At 38.7% G+C, this 21,677-nt stretch overlaps 1 protein-coding gene across 5 annotated transcripts in view; it reads right to left on the bottom strand.

Annotated features, from left to right (window-relative positions):
* Nucleotides 1-21,677, bottom strand: part of RGPD4 (RANBP2 like and GRIP domain containing 4) — a 48,389-nt gene that overhangs the window by 13,388 nt on the left and 13,324 nt on the right. For 4 of the 5 annotated variants that reach the window (XM_084514795.1, XM_084514794.1, XM_084514798.1 and 1 more), the window contains exons 10-28: nt 21,492-21,670; nt 21,225-21,400; nt 20,819-20,942; nt 20,296-20,457; nt 19,759-19,896; nt 19,529-19,675; nt 18,875-19,057; nt 18,705-18,788; nt 18,076-18,214; nt 17,814-17,911; nt 12,776-17,270; nt 8,371-8,541; nt 7,398-7,502; nt 6,723-6,799; nt 5,182-5,857; nt 4,647-4,745; nt 4,363-4,508; nt 2,505-2,778; nt 2,036-2,361 (exon numbers count right to left, since the gene is read on the bottom strand). In XM_084514795.1, coding sequence (XP_084370921.1) covers nt 2,036-2,361; nt 2,505-2,778; nt 4,363-4,508; nt 4,647-4,745; nt 5,182-5,857; nt 6,723-6,799; nt 7,398-7,502; nt 8,371-8,541; nt 12,776-17,270; nt 17,814-17,911; nt 18,076-18,214; nt 18,705-18,788; nt 18,875-19,057; nt 19,529-19,675; nt 19,759-19,896; nt 20,296-20,457; nt 20,819-20,942; nt 21,225-21,400; nt 21,492-21,670 — 7,799 coding nt within the window. The remainder of the gene's footprint in view (nt 1-2,035; nt 2,362-2,504; nt 2,779-4,362; nt 4,509-4,646; nt 4,746-5,181; nt 5,858-6,722; nt 6,800-7,397; nt 7,503-8,370; nt 8,542-12,775; nt 17,271-17,813; nt 17,912-18,075; nt 18,215-18,704; nt 18,789-18,874; nt 19,058-19,528; nt 19,676-19,758; nt 19,897-20,295; nt 20,458-20,818; nt 20,943-21,224; nt 21,401-21,491; nt 21,671-21,677) is intronic. The other variant, XM_084514796.1, reaches the window with a different exon arrangement.

The raw sequence follows: 21,677 nt of genomic DNA on the forward strand, positions 1-21,677 counted from the left end.
GTTCAAAATAAGTACACAACACATGATGCAAATTGCTCTTCAGCAAGCCAAAGTGAAAACAATAGTTATTTTAACAAGACTAAGATTTAATTTTTAAAATTTGACATTCAATACAAATATGTCATAACACAAATACAGCCGAAATATGCCAGTGTCTGAACTTATTTAACATGCAAAAAAAATCAAATAGAACACATAAAAAACAACCATAAGCTGCAATTTTACATTTATACATCAGAAGTGTCCTTTTTAAAGAAGTTGAAATAATTAATCAATAACATCTAAATACTGATTTATACTGCTAGAACATCTGTATACTCAAAAGCCAGAATTCTATATTTGCCCACAGTCTGTAATGACAACTCTTCCACTTACTAACCCTTTGGGAGAACCAAAGGATTCGATCTTTTTCACAACATCCATTCCATCTTTCACAAAACCAAACACCACATGTTTACAGTCCAAGGCTTCTACTTTTTTGAGTGTTATGAAGAACTGAGAGTTATTTGTATCCCGACCCCTATTTGCCATTGACAGCAATCCAGGACCCGTGTGCTTCACTTCAAAGTTCTCATCTTCAAATGCATCTCCATAAATTGACCGTCCACCTGTTCCATCATGGTTAGTTATATCACCTCCCTTAAAAAAAAGGCACAGCGTTTACTTTCAAGTCCCAAAGAACAAGATCATCACGAACATCATGATGTTCAAGAACATCGACCAATAGCACAGTTACATTCTTTCCAAAATAGAGTTTTTGTTCAAAAAACACAGGTAAAACCTCATTCTTAGTTATCACAAGTACTATATTTACTTGGATATAAGGCTTTCCACCTTCAGCAGATTTGCTCATGGTAACAAAGCATTACTGGAATGTTCCTCATTTATCCTGAACACAGCATTTTATCTTTGTTCCACATGGAAACTACTCTAAGCTGGTCATTCCCACTTTCTGTTTCCTGCTTCACTCGGCCCTTACAACTGGCAACCACGATTATCTCTATTCTCACTTAGTCCCTGCAGGCACGAAACTGACCACCCAGAAAAGGTCATGTTACCACTGATCAGAACTTTCCAGCTTCTGTGCAGAAAGTTTAAAGAAAAGAACAATGATAGTCATACTTCAGATTCACTTAATACCCAGTCAAGACTGGAGAGTTTTTTACTCTGATGACAAGCCATTTGTATATTGCTATCCATTTCTGAATTTGGAAACGATTGTGCCCTGCCTTGAGGGATGTAGCATTATGCAAAAGCATTATTGTAGCATGTAAGGAATTCAGTTTATCTTACCTGTTTTAAGTCATTATACCTCATACTGAATATTTGGAAGACTTTTAGGAACGAAGGGAAGGTATACGTGAGCAGATACCAATCTCCTAAGCCTTCAGAAATTATGAAGAACTTGCTAGTGCTACTAAATGCACGCGAAGGTTTAGCAGCAATGTTGCCTACATCGGGATTCACAAGCAATGCAGGAGGATATTGAGAACTCTGAGTATTTTTAGGACAAAGCCACTGCATGATACAAGAGATAGAAGACCTTTTAGACTGAAATTGGAGCATTTAAAATATATGGAATATTGATTTTGCAGTGCAGGTCATCTGAAATATCAAGTGTTCATCAAAAGGTGGAAAGTAAGTGTTCTTAGCAGGTGAGCAATATGGTAGCTCCTCTCTGTGGAAAGAGATGGCTCTGAATGTTCGTTTTGGGAAGCTTTACTTACTGCTTCTGTTCAGCAACAGGCCCCTTGTCTGTGGGAAGAAGAAATCTCTATCTCCATTATTTCTTCTACACTAAAATGGCAGCACTAACAGCATCAGGCAGCTGGCAAACAGTTAAAGAGCATTCAGCTTAGGGCAGCATGTGCTGCTTACACCATTGCTTGTCTCCTTGTAGAGAAAGGACAAGTAAGAGTATCTTGGACTCTAGATTCACGCTGCCACTGAGCAAGTGCTATCCTGTGATTTTTGTAGTGGCACTGTTAGACCAGATGGGTTTCGTTCCCTCAAAAAGTCTTCACGTTATGCTTACCTGACACACAAAGTCAGTAACTATTCTGTGAAATCTGGTGTTCTTGAATCCAAATCCTTTCTCTCCTGTGCACAGGGCCCTGAAATTTTCAGCTGTTCGAGGGACAATATTTGAAAACAACTCCATGGTTACACGTCCTAAAGGTTTGTCATCAGCAGAAACTTCAAAATAAACAACGGGATTGGTGTCCTTGGACAGTCCTTCTGGCAGTCTGTTCTTCAAATTGGAAATGCTTCTTTGGCAGCTTTCAAATACATTCTTGAAATTAGCAGCTATTTGTGGATCTTTAAACTTGACTGCAAGTCGTTCTACTTTTAGCTCCCCATCTGAAAACAAATCCAAGAACAGGTTTCTTTAGCTCTAATTCAGAATAGTCAGATACAAGTAGCTTTTGTTTGGTATAGTCTCCTCAGAAAAAAAGCCACACAAAGATATTTTAAAAAAGTGAAAAAACACCAAAACAACCCACCTGCATAATCTGTGGCTGTCCAAATTAAAGCATTGTTTGATGTATCTGAAGGTACTAAATTCATTTCATTAGTGATTACGTGGTTTGCACACACTTTAAGAACTTGTTCCCTTCTCATTAAGACTCTGTAAGATGTCTTCAGAGTATTAAATAGGATCTTTATCTCTCCAACACCACGCTCCTTCCACTGAGTAGCATCTCTGTCCCACCTGTACAGTTTGGCTCGCTCTTTGAAAAGAATTAGTTCATCTTCTTCTCCTGATTTTACTTCCACCTAGAACACAGCACAGTAGAGTACCTATGATTTCCCAGAACTGCTGTCACCAACAGAATTACATATTACACACTTATCATGGTTCTGACATATTACAATGGGAAATTATTTCATGTTTTCCTTTCTTGAATGGTTTTGTGCCGACAGCTCTACAGATATTCATCATGGACATAAATGAAACGCCCAAGCTTTTCAGAATTTAGGAGCCCAATGAGCCCCAGTGTTTGAAATGAATTCTAGCACTGCAACACTACTTCCTCATGCTGCATGAGGCTTTACTTTTTGTGTGCATTTTTCTTTTTTACGAAAGCTATTGAGTGTTCTGGCATGTTCCCCCAGAAAATTTCGTATGTGCCGAATGATGTGCACACTGAAGTGAGAATACAGTACTACTGGCATTCTGGGCATTACCTTTTCAAGATTGTTAAAGAACTTAACATTTGCATCTGAACAGAATAAATATCAACTGTGAATAGTAAATTGAGGGCTGACAGCTGTAGCTCCTTGTTACTTTACATATGCGTATTACTGGTCTCTAACACCCTTTAGTTAAGTCATCTTCCAAAGATATGGAAGACTTGAGAGAACTGCAGAAATAAGTGACAAACAAACTTTTCTGAAGGGAGAAGTGACACTGAAGGAGACACGAAACAAAACAAGTAAGGCAAGAAAGAAAGCCACAGGAGTCCTAATATGACAAACGGATGAGGAAACGCACACAATATTTTTTTATTTATTTTTTTTTTTTAAGAAAGAAGGAAAGCACATTACAAACTACAATCAGATTAGCTGTTCAAATTAAAGGATACTACATATTGTTTATTTGTGCTGTGGTAGTGTTCTTTAATAATTACATTGATCTGTAATTAAATTTTATTATTTACAGAAAGACAGGCTATAACCATCTCGAACTTTTTTCACCTTGTTATACGCACTAAGGCTAAATACCAAATCCAGAAACAAGGAACTGCATCAAGCCTCAGAAAGTTACAGAAGACTACCTAAAGTTAAGCTTTACTGAAGTTTAAGGCTCTACTTCTTGAAAAACTATTTCTTTTCAAATTAAAAATAATGGTTTCCATAGCCTTGTGCAGTTAATTGTGCCACACCTTTAACGTTCAGTGATTCTAGAAGTCTCTCACCTATCTTAGAGCAAAAATTTCAAATTGGGTGGCTTTCAGAGAACTGAAACTACAAGTCATCAATAGAAAATCCTAACTGAGTTGCATTAGCAGTGACAATTGTTCAAGTCCCTCCCAACACACCTTGTTTTTCAAATATGGTGTAATGAAACAATTTTACTTTTTAGAAGTTACTTGTACAAATTTTCATGATCTACACTGAGTGAAGATATAATACCCTGAAATTTTGTATCATTAACTGATGCAACTGATACCTTCCCCCAGCAGAAGTTGTACCAGGATTTAGAACAGCAGGAGATTCTACACAGGCAGCAGACAAAAAAAGGACCAAAGCACAACAGATAGGAAGCATAAGTAGTCAAGTAAAGCATTTTTATACATTTCCTTTTTTTAGCAGATATGCTTATCTTAATGTTCTTTTATATTCTGGAAGTTTCTTTACCTCTGGTAAGGAAACAATAGGCTCAAAGTGGATATCATCATTATGTACGACTTCATCACCGCTATCACCTTCATCTTCATCTCCTTTTCTGGGTGTCTGTGCTCCAAATACGGTTGCTCCAGTATTTGCCCATTTGAAATCTTTATCTACAGTTAAGAGACATGCACTTTAAACGTTTTGCTGAGAAGTACAGTAATTTGACAATATGCAGAAGCTTGGTGCACAAAGGTATTCTGTATGAAGCAGAAGTCCTGTTCAGTATCCGTCTCAGAGGCTTAACTCACCTTTTGACCCAAAAGCAAAGTCTCCAGAGCTTCTGGAAGCCAGATCTGCAAATGACAATTCTGAGGTACTGTTGAATCCAAGTGAGATGATTTTGCCTTCTATCAAACAAGATGGGAAAGTCAAATGCTTTTCTAATTCTTTAGGGAAAACATTTATCATGTCATGTAGTCAACAAGAATAAACTGGGAGAACTCTCTACAATACTCTTCCCTTCCCATAAATTAAGAGATATTAAGTCTGAGTTATGTTCAGTTTGATAAGTACTTGCTTTGATTTATCACTTTGATAAGTAGTCACATAGCAGTTAATAATAAACCAATAGCATTGCTCTGTAGCAGTCTTATCTGACCATATCAGAATTTGAAACACTGAGATACTTGCAGTCCCCCTCGTGTTTTCACTAGATTAGTACTCATGCTTCAAATTCAATATTGCTACTACATCTGTCCAATGCAACAGCTAGATTAGACGAACTGTTCTACAGAAAAGCACACTTAAGCTCCTAAAAAAAAAAAAAAAACACATTATACCTACCATTGACTTTACCTTGCGATGACACTGAAGAAGCTGATTCACTTTCTTTTTTATTTGTCAGGTTTACAGGCTTCACATCAGCTGATGGAGCTGGGACAGCTGATGGAGCTGGGACAGCTGATGGAGCTGGGACTTCTTTAATGGCTGGGACAGCTGATGGAGCTGGGACTGCTGATGGAGCTGGGACTGCTGATGGAGCTGGGACTTCTTTAATGGCTGGGACAGCTGATGGAGCTGGGACTTCTTTAATGGCTGGGACAGCTGATGGAGCTGGGACTTCTTTAATGGCTGGGACAGCTGATGGAGCTGGGACTTCTTTAATGGCTGGGACAGCTGATGGAGCTGGGACTTCTTTAATGGCTGGGACAGCTGATGGAGCTGGGACTTCTTTAATGGCTGGGACAGCTGATGGAGCTGGGACTTCTTTAATGGCTGGGACAGCTGATGGAGCTGGGACTTCTTTAATGGCTGGGACAGCTGATGGAGCTGGGACTTTAATGGCAGGGACAGCTGATGTTGCTGGGACTTCTTTAATGGCAGGGACAGCTGATGTTGCTGGGACTTCTTTAATGGCAGGGACAGCTGATGGAGCTGGGACTTCTTTAATGGCAGGGACTTCTTTAATGGCAGGGACTAAATTGGTAGAACTGGTAACTTCATCATCCTGAGAAGTTGACTAAAGAGTAAAGCAATAAGCAAATAAGCAAGAAGGAACCTAATATTCAAACCACTTTAACTCAGGACAATAATGACAGTCATAACAAAGAACTCCTCCCCCCCCCACAGTGCTATCAGTTTCTTAAACTACAACAGCAATACTGAAGGTACCATGAAATTGGCACCATATTAAGTTCTGACTCCCACTTTGCTACAGTGCTTCTAATGCTTCAGAACTGCTCATTACTCCTTTCAGCCAATATTTTCTGGAAACTCTGGACAGAAACAAGCTGTGCATCTATGCAACTATGCCTCCTACAGACAACATAGGTGGCAACAAGTTCTCCTGAAATTAAGGTGGGTTCATTCTGGAAACAACTAGAAATCAGGGGCCCACACGAGATGAAATTAAAGATGGCCACCTCGATTTGCATAAAAAAAAAAAGTAAGAGTTGTAAACAGCTAGGGAAAAAAATTGTTGTTGGAAGCTTTCTGACAGTTTTATTAATTCTTTTTTCTGAGGCTTACTACACATTGGACACTAACTTTACAAGAGACCCAACTACCTTTGAAACAGAATGCTTCCGCAAAGACACAATTTCTTTGAAATCAATTAATTCCCGCATACATATTCACAGGGATATTTCTAGCCAAGGCTGTTTATATTAGGAAAACAGCTGCACCTCCTTTCTCTCCCTGACAAACTTCAGGTCTGAACCTCAGTTTCTGTGTCAAAGACTTGAGGCACAGTCAGAGGAGTCAAATAACTTTTCCCCCAATATATGGTTTTCTTCCTCACAAAGTGAAAAGTGTCAAGTCTCACGAGTGTGAAAATACTTCTACAAATTCAATGACAAAAAGTTCTATGAAGACTTAGTTCATACATCAGGAGTTGTTTTCTTTTCCTGAGCAGTAACACATTCTCCTTTGGTTTTCAACTCAGTTTTGCCTGTGATGTCTCCTGCAAAAAAATTAGTAGAAGAGAGCTGGTAAGGCAGCTAACTACTGAGAGAATTTGGGGCAACTATGTTATCAAATAACATCGTGATACACAGGACAACGTAAGACTTCAAGAACTTTTCAAACAGCAGCATTATGTCTTCTACACTTGTATTATTACTACTGAGACCAAGTACTTTTTTCCTTATTGAACAGTATTAATTCACATGCTTATAATTTAAGTCTGCAGAATTAATGAGCATTTACAGCTGCAGACAAGGTTTTTTTTTCTGTTTGTTTTTTCTTTTGGTCTTTCAAAGGCATCTTGCAAAGCTCAGCTGTCTGTATTCAGAATAAAGACAGAAGTTTCCAGGTAAGAAGACAGTTTGATGTTCTTGCTTAGAGGCCCTCTAAAAATGGGCCTAAGTCTTTTTTCTTTTCATTCAGGTACTACTAACTGCTAACAATTCAACATACTGTGGTTAAAGATGCATTTTAAGCTGCAGCTTTTCTGATTCCAGTGCAAGTATTCCTAGAACTATCTCAGGAAAAATCAAATTAACCTCAGAGCCCTGGTGTCCTCCAGATTTAGAGCTTAAATCTCAGTATAAAAAAGTTACCTGTTGTCTTTTCAGACGTATCTTTTGCAGGACCTTGTGATTTCCTTTTCCCTTCTGGATAGAGTCTTCCATTAAGTTTTTTAACAGCTGTTTCATAGTCTTCATCTTAAGTATAGGAAACAAATGTAAGTTCTCAAATATCCTCCAAGTACAGAGAAGTCTGTTAAGCCCTTCAGACTCACAAGCCTAGCGAGCACACATAACTTCTGCTAATGTTTATTAAGTTTTACTCACCAGCAAGTAAGCCTTCACTTCCTATTTTGCAAGTGAGTGCTTTGGTGCACTTGGTTCTTTTTCAGTCTAGATGTCTGGTATAGGTTTCATGCTTTCAGAAAATCTATTTCTTGTTCATTTTATTAAGAGTACCACTAAACAGAATTGGGAAGGGAGATGGAAAAGCTTTTGTATAAAATCTAGCAAGCCTGGATCTTTGTGGGAGGCTGCTCATCATCTCCTATTTCCTGTTGAGTGAAACGCTTCAGAACTGCAATTTAACAAATTGCTACTAAGTAAATTAAGAGGAGTTTACAATGAGAGTTGATGTAAAATACAATGAGAGTTTATGTAAAATATTCAGTTTCTCTATTAAGAATTTAGTTTAGAATAAAGAGAAGCCAGTCCACCATTTAGGGAACCTGAGCACTTTCATTTTTGATAAAGGCTGCTTCACACTCGACTCTAAAAAATACTTATAGATACGCCTCTTGCTCGAATATTTAGTCCTACCTAACCGACTACATTAGCAATGAGCGTGAGCACCCATATAGCCCCAATGCAAATTCCTTTTTGTCATTCCTGGCCCTCCCTTGTTCTGTCTTGAAGACCCAAGTGTACATCTTTGGCACAAATGACGATAACACAAACATTACTGCCCACTGTTCGAAACCAGTATTAGAGTGTCTATTGGTTCTAATAGTATTATACGCTTTCCTGACAAAAAGGCAATACAAAAATCAATTTTGACACTCCTTACCATCATCCTCCTCACTCACATATCCAGGCTTATTCTTATAGCAGAAGAATGTTGAAGGTAGTTTAAGAAAGCCAGCGAGAGCTCTCTGCTCAGGGGTAGGTGTTAACTCGTAAACAATTATAACGTCATCAGATGGAAGATCATCTTCTGGCACTGTCTTCTTCTCCTCAGCTTTGTACAGAAAATGAACAAAGCATTAAAACTAAATTATTTTAGAACAGACAGCAACATTATTAGTCCGACACTGCCATTATTACAGAGCTGAATTAATTCTTAGGTGGTTAGAAACATATTCAGATCCTACATGTTTAAATTCATCCACAGGAAACAACAGTTAAAGTTACAGAATGCTAGGACAAAGCATGCTACAACTTAAGAATTTCTAAACTACATGCCAAACTACAATCTGTTTTATTGCCTTTGAAATTCAAGCCTCAGATCAGGAACAAACCTGCATTTTTATAATGTTACAAGGATTATTTATGTCCTTACATCAAACAAAATAAGATGGTAGAAAAAGAGCCATATAGGTGTCATTCACAGAGAGAGAGGAAAAATGCAGGACTGAGAAAGAAAATGTAAAGCCATCTACAGCAACTACTATTGAATTGCTTTAAGTGTTTGAAGTTCCAGAAAATATTAAATAGCAACTGAGCAGAACTTACGTCAAATTACTTACGAGAAATTTGAGCTTTTTACTAACTAATCTCAACTTATTACGACAGCAGCTGCTACTGAAACTTTTAGTGTTTTAAGAGTAATCTTATAGCTTCATGTTACTGGAATAACAAAATACTGCTATCAGCCTGAAGTTTAACTAGCTTTCCAGCAAGGACAAACACTACCTCCGATTTTATTATACAGCTTCTTCTGCTCTCCAACATCAAGTTGCCTATTCCACTTTTGCTGAATAAACACTGCTAATCAAAGGTTAAAGCTAGTAATCTCACATCTTTATGCATAATAGAATGGAAGCAAAGAGGAAGGATGTATCAGTTTAAGGGTCACATGTGGAGTTCCTTTCACTTGTTTTTGTTTAGAGGGGTAAATTACGAAGTAAAGGTTTGAGAGAAACACATTGGTTAACTATTAAGAAGAACTACCCCATAAGCGCATCAATATCCATATATTATCTGTTTCCAAGAATTATTTGATTGCTTTAGTAAGTTAGCCCACTTGATAACATGGTAACATACTGCAGTAGAGGTCTGCATTAAGATGTTCAGCAGAATTTAAAGTGGGCTCTCAAAAGCTCACTGTCCTTTTCATAAGAAAGTATTTGCCAGCTTTGTGGCACAACATAGTCAAGCTGGAACCTAAAGCTTCAGCTAGGAACTAATCAGTTCCTGAGGAATACTGATTTTCCTGCTCAAGCATTTTGACATTCATTTCTGCAAAAGATGACATGGAGAGATGATAAATTTAGTGTTCATAGACATGCCCCTTGATACTCTGGCACAACTGACATATTAAAATAAAGCTGCTTTTAAAAGTAGCTTTCCCATTTGTATCTTCCAGCAGAATAAAGGAACCTAAGTGGTACTAAAATAAAAGCAGCATTTCGAAGTTCTAAGCCCCAGTTCAATTATAAGTGCTTTTGCAGTGTTGTGTGCTTCACATTTGTCCCAGCTGATTAATTTCTAATCAAAGGGAGTAAATCACTTCAGGTTCCTAATATAGCAAAGAGTAGCTCAAACCCATAGCCAGCAGGCTTATAAAGGCATCCTTTTAGGTCATTTTTTTAGATCTCAATAGCTCTTCTGAGCCTGTATAAGGTAAATGCAGCAGGATAAAATTTTTGAGCAACAAATTTCTAGGTTCCTATCACGATTAAGTTACATATGATTTCATATTTTCTCCAAACCTCATGCAAAAAAAAAACAAAACAAAACAAAACAAAAAAAACCAACTCACTAGCCCTAGCCAATTTAAGGGTTAGTGGTATTATCAAGTACTGTGTTACTAAGGTAGGCACATATGCTGCCTGCTAGCCCATGCTTTATTCATTCAGATTAGTTAAGCAAGTGCCTCACTTTGGTTGAGTAAATCTAAAAACTGAATAAAACAAATGTCAAGAAGTCAGTTCAGATCAATACCCAGGTAAAGTTCTTCACACACTGATCAAACACTGATTAAAATCCCAGCAATTCAAGCATCCACTTGAAGTGACAAAACACTTCAGCAACAGAAAGGATTACAACATGCATTTGACTTCAGAATATGAAGAATGAGCGAGATGTTCATGGGATCACTTAAATCAGTTTCTACTCAGCCTCTCCACAAGTTAACTTTGCTTATTTAAAAATGCTGTAAACAGATTAAATGTATCTTCACAGGCTGCAATGAAAACAGTGCCATGCACGTGTACAGTATATTCTTAAAAGGCTGTTGATTTTGGGACAATACCACTTTCTACTCAGAGAAAAAAATCCACACAATTGTTAGCATATGGAAGGAACAGAATAAAGAGCAATACCACGCACAACAGTTGCAAGCAGTTTCACTGATGTATTATATTTTTGCTTTTATTTCAGCTTGGATATAAAGATCACGTAGACATAAATATCCAGCTAGTCACAGTAATTTTGTTTTATCCCCCCCAAACATACCAGTGAGTACCTGCTAAATATAAAAACACTGAAGTTTAAAACTTAACACATGCAATTGATGTAACTATGAATTAAAATTGTTAAAATACTTGAGAAAAGCTCATGAAAAGAGCTGAAGAAAAGAAAAAAATAGTTGTTTTGCACCTCAATGGAAAATGACTTATGAGGTTCAATTTCTTTTGAACCTTGCCCTAGCAAAACTCAGAAACCATTCCCTGGGAAGATGTTCCCCATGAGAAGCTCTCAAATTATATTTATGTAGACGTGAAAAACTAATTCAGACAGGACTTCTTGAAGTCATTTGCTATTAAGCCAGTCAGAGCTCAAAACAAAACCAAAAGCTACACTGAAGGTAATATAACCCTATCCTAGTTATCAGGAAAGCAGAAATGAACTGTCTGAAGTACCAGAAAAGCATATGATTTTTTATTTCAATTCTTTAAAAACACCTTCCCTTCTCCCAATGGAAATACAAATTAAACTGCCCTTGCATAACTGCATTAGCTTGAGTATGCTTCCAGCAAGCATAACTTACAAGAAGTACTGTTTTTAACATCTTATGATGACACAACCAAGCTGTAAGGTGTAATTTTGGTTAAGGGTTCTGGATGTAAACAAGGTGGTTACATCAGCAAAAGCTGTTTGGCTAACTAAGGTGGACTTCATATTATACATGAAGCACGTGCATGTAAACAGTAGCCAAATTTGGCTCTCTCATCTCTGCCTACGCCTTGTTTTTAAGATTGCAGAAGTTAACATTGATAATAAGGAAAATGAATTAAGCATTTCCAGCACAGAGCTTTAATATATTTAAAGTTTTACTGGTTAACATGTCTAGAAATCTTCAAGCATATTTCACTGAAATGGAAGACCTCAGGTAGGAAGAGAATCACACTTTAAAAATAACAAAAAGAGAATATAATTCCTTTAGTAAAAGAGAATTTTATAGATGTGATATGTGTGTGTTCAGTAAAACTGTGAAGAAGTGCAAGGCAGGTTTCTGAACACCCTGGAAAAGTAAGACAAACAAACATGCCAAAAGCATGAAAAGGACCATCCATCGTGCTCACACATCAAAGGCATTCTCTTACCTGACAAATGAAGTAGTCAGACACAGAATTTTAAGTACTCTCTTCCAGCATGCATGCTAATTGTAAGGATTACTAAGCCAACTGCTGTGCTACAGTTGGGTTACTGTCCATGCCTGCTAAAGTGTTTTTATCACACATTTAGTGCAGCATGTAAATACCTTTACCGTCAGGTTGCAAAGAAGGTGTGCTTGTCCAAAAGGCCATTGGATTAGATTTAAAAAGGCTAAAATTAAATCCTAAAAAATAAATTGTTTGGATATAAGTGTTTAACTGTACTTATAAAGGGGGAGAGGGGAACACTTATCTAAGCTTTGGAAGCATTCTGTACTAGCTACGTGTCACAGTAGGAAAATTCATGTTTAATGCTATACTAGCTTACCCTACTTACCTGAATAAACCACGGCTAACATCTCTGCCACCACACTTTATTATACTTTAGTTAAGAAACAGTTTGTCTTCGTAAGTCTGAGACTAGAATGCAAATTATATACTATCATCTGGTTAAACAGTCTTGGAATGGTAGGAAGCTAACCCATCACAACCCCTCCCTCACTGCCCCCTCCTCAAAAGAAGGGGAGAGAAAGTATGCTGGAAAGAAAGAGAGGTGTATTATTGGGACAAAAAAGTTGTGTGAGTAGCATTAGGAGATAACTGCTTAATAAGTTGCATAGCTGAAAAAAAAATATTAGTTCAAAGGATACTCACCTTTTTCCAGAATTCTAAATGAGAAGTTGGCAGGCCCATCATGTGCTGAAGTAGCCAAGTTGTCTGCCTTGCCGTCTCGAGGCTTCTGCAGTGCACTGGAGCTTCTTGGTCCAGCTGCTTCCTTTTGCGATGCTGGAATACTGCTTTCGCCTTTTCTTGGAGGAGTAAAGCTGAACCCAAAGAGAGAGCCAGTTGCCGAAGTATTTCCAAATGTGAATGTCTTTGACTTTTCATTACTGAAAATGCTTTTGACAGATTCAGATCCAAATACAAACTTTGGAGGAGAAACCACTGCTTTTGTTGGCGTTTCAGATGTGCTCGACACCTCTGAGGCCTCTACAGTTGTATCGGAAGTATCATCGCCATGGCTGAGGTCGGTTCTTTCTTTAGTAGTTTCTTCCAGTACAGCTACAGCATTTTTACCACACGGAGATTCTTTTGGTGTATTGGCACGAGAGGAAATGGGTATTATCAGTGTTCCTTTCTCCTGGGCATTCTTTGCCTCATCAAAAATCTGCTTGAAAGAGTCTGCCACATCTTGCTGTTTGAATCGCACAGCTAGAAGCTCAACTTTCCGTTCTCCATCTGCAAAGTCACACGCGGTCCACACCCACACTCTATCAGTTCCTTTCATTTGTTGCATATTCATATCTGGTGTTATTCTGTGATTGGCGCAGAGTTTTAGTACCTGGTCCCTTCTCATTACTATACGCACTTGTTTGTCGTCATAGTTCTGCAGTATCTTGATCTCCCCAATACCTCTCTCTTTCCACTGATTAGTGTCTTTGTCATATCTGTAGAGTTTAGCTCTGTGACTGAAGACAACTTGCTCGTTTTCCTCACCACTGGTCACCTCCACGAGGTCAGGCAGAGGTACCACAGGTTCAAAGTACTGCCCATCTCTCTCCTCGTCTTGAGTAACATCAGAATCTTCATCTGTGCCTACAGACGTTCTACTCTGGTTTTGCTTGGAAGGAGATTTGGATGGGCTCAAGGCAGATTTAAAGCTGAAATTAAAGCCTGTAGTAGACTCCCCAAATCTAAATAGATTTTTCCGTACAGGGCTACTTGCAAGAGGTGATGCATACACGGAGCTGCTTACGCTGTCATCCAATGTTTCCTCACGCAAATCACAGTTGTCCCATTCCAGAGCAGGCCCGGTACTTTCAGCTTGGGGCTTTACAACCAAATCGGAAGTACTGCTGACAGAAGCAGAGTTGACATTTTCCTCCTCTGTCAGTTTAGTTTTGTCATCTGTCAGAAATGTTTTGAGATCCTTTAAGCCACTCTTCATTTCTTCTGCTTTCTGTATAAGTTGAGCTGTCCTACCTGTATCGACAAGTTTGTGGGGTGTCTGTAGTGGTATATCTAGTAGTAGCCTCTGACATTCTTCAAACTTCTGTTTGAATTCCTCAGCCTGCTCTGGTGTTTTGAATTTTGCTGCCAGCTGTTCCAGCTTCGCATCACCATCAGAGAAGTCGCTGGCCATCCACATCCATGCTTTGTCAGAGCCAGAGAGCTGTTTCAAGTTCATTGTTGTTGTTATCCAGTGATTTGCACACACCTTCAGTACTTGCTCACGTCGCATTAATATTCTTACTTTGCCATTAACCTCGTTTTTAAGAATCTTCAGGTTGCCCACCCCACGTTCTTTCCACTGGCTTGTTTCTGCATCAAACCTGAACAGCTTCACTCTTTGTGAGTATAGCACTTTCTCATCTTCCTCTCCTGTGAACGGTTCTACTTTTTCAGGCATCTGAACTATAGGATCAAAATGGATATCATCGCTATCCTCAGTCTTATACACATCATCATCTTTCTCACCAAGATCAGCAGAGGTGCTGGCTTTGTGATCCGCTTTAGAAAGCTGCGAAGAAAACAGCTTTTCACCTGCACCTGAGAAGCCTTTGAAGTTAGGGTCCTTTTTGCCAAATTGAAAGCCTTCCCCAGCAGTACTTTTTGCAAGCTCTGCAAAAGTGCTGCTATTTTGGCCAAAAACAAACTCAACTTTCTCCTTGCTTGCAGTTTCTTGAGATTGGAGGGAAATTCCACTATCTGAAGGCAGTTCCTTTTTGTCTTTTTCATCAACATTTGTTAAGAAGCCAGCTGCACACTCTTTGGATGGATCATCTTTCTTAGTGGCATTTTTGCTAGGTTCCTGTATGCCAAATTTAAATCCACTTGATGGCACTGACATTGAAAAGTTAAATCCTTCCTTTGCAGACTTTGCTTCAGAATCAGCAGGAATTTGAAACGTAAATGCTGGTGTCTTGCCTTGCTCAGCATGACCAAACTTAAAGCCCTTTCCTAAGAAATCACACTTAAAACCTGTTCCTATTTGTCCTTTGGCAGGTTCAGATAGTTTACTTTTCAAATCAGAAGTAGATGCTGATGAAGCATCACTAACAGACTTAGCAGATGGATTTGGTGTTTGACAAGCTACACAGGCTGGTGAAGAACCTTCATTCCTTACAAGACAAGTATTACAATCCCACTGGCCTTCCTTTTTAGCAAAAAGCTCAGCAAACGTATTCTTCTGTGGCTTAGTTGCATCAGCACCAGAACTGAGGCTGGGAGCTGGAAGTGCCTGAACAGGAGGCACAGGCACGTTTGGTTGACTTTGTGATTTAGGATTCTGGCCAGAATGAGAGTTTTCATCATTGGCTTCAATGGGAGTGCTCTGTAGGCCTAGTCCAAAATGACCTTCTTTTTTAGAAAAAGCAGTTCCTAAGTCATTTTGAGTAGTCTTTGGAGCATCTAACTCAAATTTAAAAGAAATTTGAGAAGATACTTCTGTATTCATTTTGCTTGGATTCTGGGAGGCAACAGGTTCATTTCTCACTGAACGCATGCTGCTGTCCCACTTACCTTCTTTTTTAGCAAAGGCAGAACCAAATTTGTCCTGCGCAGTGTTACCACTGGCTTTGAAATTTGGAGTAGATTCAGTTGATGGGGTGCCATGTGCTTGCCACGTATCTGCATTTGGGCTTTGGCACGATACACAATTCTTTGCAGTTGTGTCATTTGGAACTAAACATACCTTACATTCCCATTGAGCCTTCTTCAAGGGTGACTGTCCAAATCCAGCAGAAGAAAACGTTTGCTGAGCTTCCTTTCTGAATGACAAGTCAGGAAGACTGACTTTGTTACCAGATTCACTGGTCACTCCATCTTTTGGGAATTGAAATACAGAATTCAGGGTCCCTGAGGTCGAGCCGTTAGATTTCTTGATATCCTGACTTGTCATTTCTTTTGCAGTCCCACTACTCTGAGTCACAGGTGTGTCAACATTTGATCCTAAGGTTCTTAAAATGTTCTGAGCCTCTTCAAACTTGTTTTTGAAAAGCATTGCTTCCTCTGGTGTTTTAAACCGAATTGCAAGCTGCTCTGGTTTTGGCAACTCGTCTGCATAATCCAAAGCGTGCCATACAAATGACCTATCTGATCCAGCATTTGGAGTTAACTTCATATCGGTATTTATGTAGTGATTTGCACAGATTTTCAGTACTTGGTCCCGTCTCATTAAGAGACGGAATTTGCCAGAAACTTTATGCTTCAGTATTTTCACATTTCCAATACCCCTTTCTTTCCATTCCTTAGATTCTGCATCAAAACGAAACAGTTTGGCTCTGTTACAGAAGAATTGTTCTTCATCTTCTTCTCCGGTCTTTACTTCGATCTTGTCAGGGAGGGGCACCACTGGATCAAAATGAGGGCCATCGTCATTTTCATCTCCCTCCGTTTCATGACTTCTATTGGCCAAATCAGAAGTTGGAGTCATAAATAAAGACTTGTTTTGTTCTTGGAAATTAAACATTTCACTCTTCTCAAAAGCTAAGTTTTTATGTGCATTCTGTGCCATGCCTTCTGTAAAAGGGATGCCTGAAATATGTTTATTGCCAAAATTGAATGAGTTTCTTTGACTAGCTGTGGGGTTAACTGCTTTTTGCTCGGCGTATCTATCATCTTGTGAAGGTTTATCAGATGTCAGAAGACCTAAAAGGCTTTCACTGCTGTTAAATCCTGCATTAGCAGGCTGTGCAGCAGCTTGAGGAGAAGAAAAGGTAAAGTCTCCATCATTAGACTTGAAGTTAGTGTTGAATTTAAAAGTTGTTGGTTGACTTGACTGTGCTGGTGTTGGCAGACGTGGTTTTGACCCTTCTGCTGTTCCGGGCTGTCCAAATTTAGATTTTGGAAATTCTATCGGTTTTGATTCGGCAGGTTTTAAAGTTGCTGGTGCAACTGAAGGCTTTGTGAAATAGCCAGGTCCGGGGAGCTGTGGATTTGTGCTTGCCTGTGGAACACTGTAATTGTAGTAATCACCAGCTCCACGAGGAGAAATGATCCCAGGAGCGTCAAAACGTAAAGATGTGCCATATAGGTCTTGGGGAAACACACACGCAGAGGTGTTTTGCAGAGGTGGTGTATGAATTGGTTGTTGATAAGCATATAGATGTTGCTGAGGTGCAAGTCTGTTCATGCCATAGACAGGTGCCTAAAGAAATAGCAGGTGACAATCACCTTTTTTTTGTTATGATGACAGAGAACAAGGTATTACTATGCTAGAGCCCACATAGACATGCACTCTTAAGAACAGTGCACATTTTAAAATTAGTTTAGACTTAAACTTACGAGCTTACCTTAAATTGATTATTTTAGATCTTGAATGGCATCTGAAAATAAGCACTAAAGAGGAGCAAAAGATGAACGGGCTCTTTGGTGTTTTTGAGGCTTGATTTTTTTTGATAAGCAAAATGCTCCTTTCCTATATTACTTTTGGGAAAAAACTTAAGTGCCATCACACGTACCCAGCAGGGGACACGCATTAGCACATTTACAGACCTGTTTTGCCAGCCGCTCTGCCTGAGCCCCACATTAAAGAAAAAGCAGAAAGATCAATCATCAGCTACCTCCATTTTAACAAATGCTATCCATGGAATATAGTTACATTCAACTACAAGCAGTCATTCAAAACAATCAGAATCACTCTTTTCTGTAGACCAGTAGGAACAGCTTGAATGAATACATTCATCCTTACCTTTGTTGGTGTTACATTGGTTGCAGCAGTTCTGAGAAGGTACTGAGAGTTATAGGCAGGTGACTGGCTATAGTAAACGGATGGGCCAGTAGTAGCAACTGAAAATGAACACCAGAAGAGGTTATATCCAGATTCAGTTGTTTTGAATGGATTTTCCCCAGAGATCAGTTTTAGTTGTGAACCTTAAAACATTTCTGCTATATTTTATCAAGTCTACCTCAGTTTAGCTAAGTGTTTAATTAAAAAATCAGCAACAACTTACCTGTTAATGGAGCTTCATGAAGATTTTGTGCTCTCTGATAGCTATCTGACATAGAGTCTGCTCCATAGCTTTCACCAGGCCACCGATGAGATGACACATTCGAGTTGGAATTACTGAGTTTCATTTTTTGCATCTCATTCTATTAAGACAATGTTTCGATTAAGAGAATGTAACTGCATATACAGGCACTTGTAGAAGAAAGCATAAGGAGCAATACCTACACTAATTACAATCATGTTCAAGTTCTGAAAAAAAAAATCAAGAGGTGGCTGCTGGAATAATCCAAGATCTGTTTATGCTATACAATATGCTGGGAGTGTTTTCTAAAGCCAGAAACAAAAATCCCAGAACCAACTGGATGATACCCAAGCTGATGAGAGAAGAACTTTCTGCACACACAGTCTTTGGAAGGTTTGCCTCCATACCCCTGACTGAGTCCCAAATCGGGGTTTTTAGGCAACAAGTTTTTACTCTTGCACTCATTTTAGGTAGATGTTTACAGAAGATATTGTCACTGAGTTACGTGGTGGCCTAGCAAGCAAGCATTAGTTCATGCTAGGATCACTGAGTCCTTACTATAACAAAAAGATGAGCTGATCTGCATTGAATGTGGCAACAAAGTTGTTTACCTTTAAAGCTTCCACTTGCTGACAGATCATTTGGAGTATAGATCTGTGATCTTCTGCCCACTGAGGGGGAGTTTTAGGAGAAAACTGGGGAGTGGAAGAAAAGTTCATTTAACCTTTTGAATTTTTATTCAAATCTAACACTTCCCTAAAATAGTATCTGGCTAATGTACCTTGTAGCTCTTAGTCGGTGAGACAGAGAACTTATCAGACAATGGAGTGGAATGTTTCACTTCTGATTCTATAGCTGGTGACAGATCATTTCCGAAGGCAAGACTTCCCTCTTCATCATTCTCTCCGAGTTCCTGAGTCACTGCATCCAACATTTCCCTCACGGTTTCAACAGATACCGGCAGCTAGAAAGTTATTTGAAATGCAAACCATGATTGCATTCTTCCTCAGAGGAGGAGACTACGTTTTGATCTCTGGTTGAACAATTCACAAGGTTTTCATTACAGAAACACTGTTTTCTCAGCAAAGCTCTAAATCTATTAAAGTTAATATAGCAGAACAATTCACACAAGCTTTGATTTTATTTGGAAACTATTAACCTCTGCAAGAAAATAACAGGCAAAAGCTATTTGTTGGCAAAGAAGCTGTCAACCACAGAGTACTGCATGATCTGGTATCTTACAGAAGTTTGCCAGAATCTGCTAGCCCACTAGTGTTATGCGGGTTATTTGTCACATGAGAAAAAGTAAGTTTAACTTGCCTTTACGTAAAATCTGGTCTAAAAAATCTGACTTGAAGGCAAATGGTTTCATTTTAAAATAGTAAGATAAACCAATGCATCTCTCAGAACAAGCTTTTAGGCAAGAAGTACTTACTTTCTCAGCTACTGACATATCTGAGGAGCTTTCATCTAAGATCTTCATTAGATAACGCTTGCTTTTAAGAAGATAAGCTTTGTGTTCTTCTTGTTCTTCTGGCAACATGGCACCATTCTCAATCTCCTCTGCCTTTCTTTGGAAGATCTAAGAGTATGCATGTTAATTAGAATCAGCCAGATTGCAAGTGAAGAAAAAGCATTTGCAGGTAATGAAGTTTATGAACTTACTATAGCAAGATTCCAGTATGAAACTGGATTCTTAATAGCTTCAAATGCTAACAAAGCATCATCAGTTCTGCCATCAACTGCATCCAACGTTGCAAATGCTATACGTGCCTCTTCTTCATAGACTGTAACCTGCGAGACCTACAAAGCAAAACATGAGTCATACCTAACTCAATACTTGGAACAGAAAGTGCATGTGAACATCCACTAAATAATCGGGCACGTGGAGGTTAACGATATTACTAATTTTTTATTCCTGTAATACAAGGAAAACACTTTTAAAAGGAAGTTGGTACTAAGGGAGTTCAAGAGGCTTCCAATCAAATAGTTTTAAAACTAGAAATAAAGTTTTAAGGAAAGATTCCCCTGCCTTTATCAGACATGCACTTACTACCAAGTATCACTGTTAATAACACCATAGAGCTATAGAAGGCAAGAAAACCCCAACCAACGTACATATACACACTTATACATAGATATACATTAAGATTTTTGTGATATAACCCCTCTTACTTCAATTTTAGATTAATCAATCTGTACCTGAATGTCAATGCTACGGAAATGTTTGAAGAGAGGTTCAGTAGGTTCAGGAATACTTCTCTTCTTTTTGACTGTTTCCAGCATAAGCAAGACTCTCTTCCAGTAGTAAACACTTCGTCCAATGTACTCCTTTTGGTCATAAAAGGAGTTAAGGCTAATGCCCTGTTGAAGAACAGGGAATAAAGGCAGGTCACCTCAACAAATTCAAACCCAATGCTATTCATACATATTGTTCTCTGAACCAGTAAGATACTAATTATCTTCTCTAATACTTGTGATAAACTTCAGGGGACCTCTCCACAGAACTATGTAAAGCAACATACTGGTAGAAAATAGCACTACAGTTAAAAGTAGCATTAAGAGAGTACTGAGGGAGAGAGAACTCACTAGGGTGACTAGAGCAACTAACTTAACTGATAAAATTAACCACAGTTCTCTCATCTGATTTTATTTACTGTTTAGTTCACAGAAGAAGAGAAAAAACACATCATGTTATACATATTTTAAAATAATCTTAGCTTACGGTTTTTTGCAGTGTTTTTGCCCAATGTATAATTAAGGCAGGTTGAAGGCCATGTTTCTCCAGTGCTCGCAGAGTACTTATTCCATGCTGTACTACAAGCCTCAGTTTTACTGCTGTTCCTGGTCTGCATATCAGAAGAAATATTCCACAATTAGTGTTCCTTATTTTCTCTGTTTTAGTCCTAACCTACATCTAGCTTAGAAATGCATTATTAGAAATTAAAACCCCATTTTTAGGAAGTTCTTAAGTGTCTCAAGCCCCTCCAGCAGTAAGACTTCAACGTCCAAAATACATCAAGAAAAATGAATTTAATTTTACACATAGTCTATGGGGATCAATTCATGATACCCTTGCAGAAGCTACTAAAACCCCGGTTTTGGATATTTCCAACCTTAAAAAGCCTTACATTGTTTTTCTCTGCGTAAGAGTACGAACAGCATCCCACCAGGCTCTTTGCTTTTCAGTATAGAGCTGTTTGCACACTGGCAATGGCAAGAACTGAGGCTGATGTGCACTGTAGCGAGCGTTAAACTTCTCTTGCAATTGTAAGTTGCTAGTGAATACCACTCCAAGCAAAAATACCTATTTTTGTAAAATTAAAAGATAAAAGGTATTAAATAACAGAAACTCTTAAACTGCATAGTACATCTAAGAACTGGGAAAATTTACTTACTTCAAGGTCTAACAGGCAAATGGATTCAGGAGCATCTGTCTCTAGTCTTGATGTTTCTTGGGGCAAGTGAAAAATTTGTTTTAGCCATCTGCGCACTGGGGGTAATGCTGACATCAAGGTCCACTGCAAACAAAGCCACACGAGGTGCTGGAGACTACCATTGTGCATTCGAACGGCACCTATGCA

The sequence above is a fragment of the Aythya ferina genome, assembly GCF_964211825.1.
Source record: "Aythya ferina genome assembly, chromosome: 1".
Classification (NCBI taxonomy): Eukaryota; Metazoa; Chordata; class Aves; order Anseriformes; family Anatidae; genus Aythya; species Aythya ferina.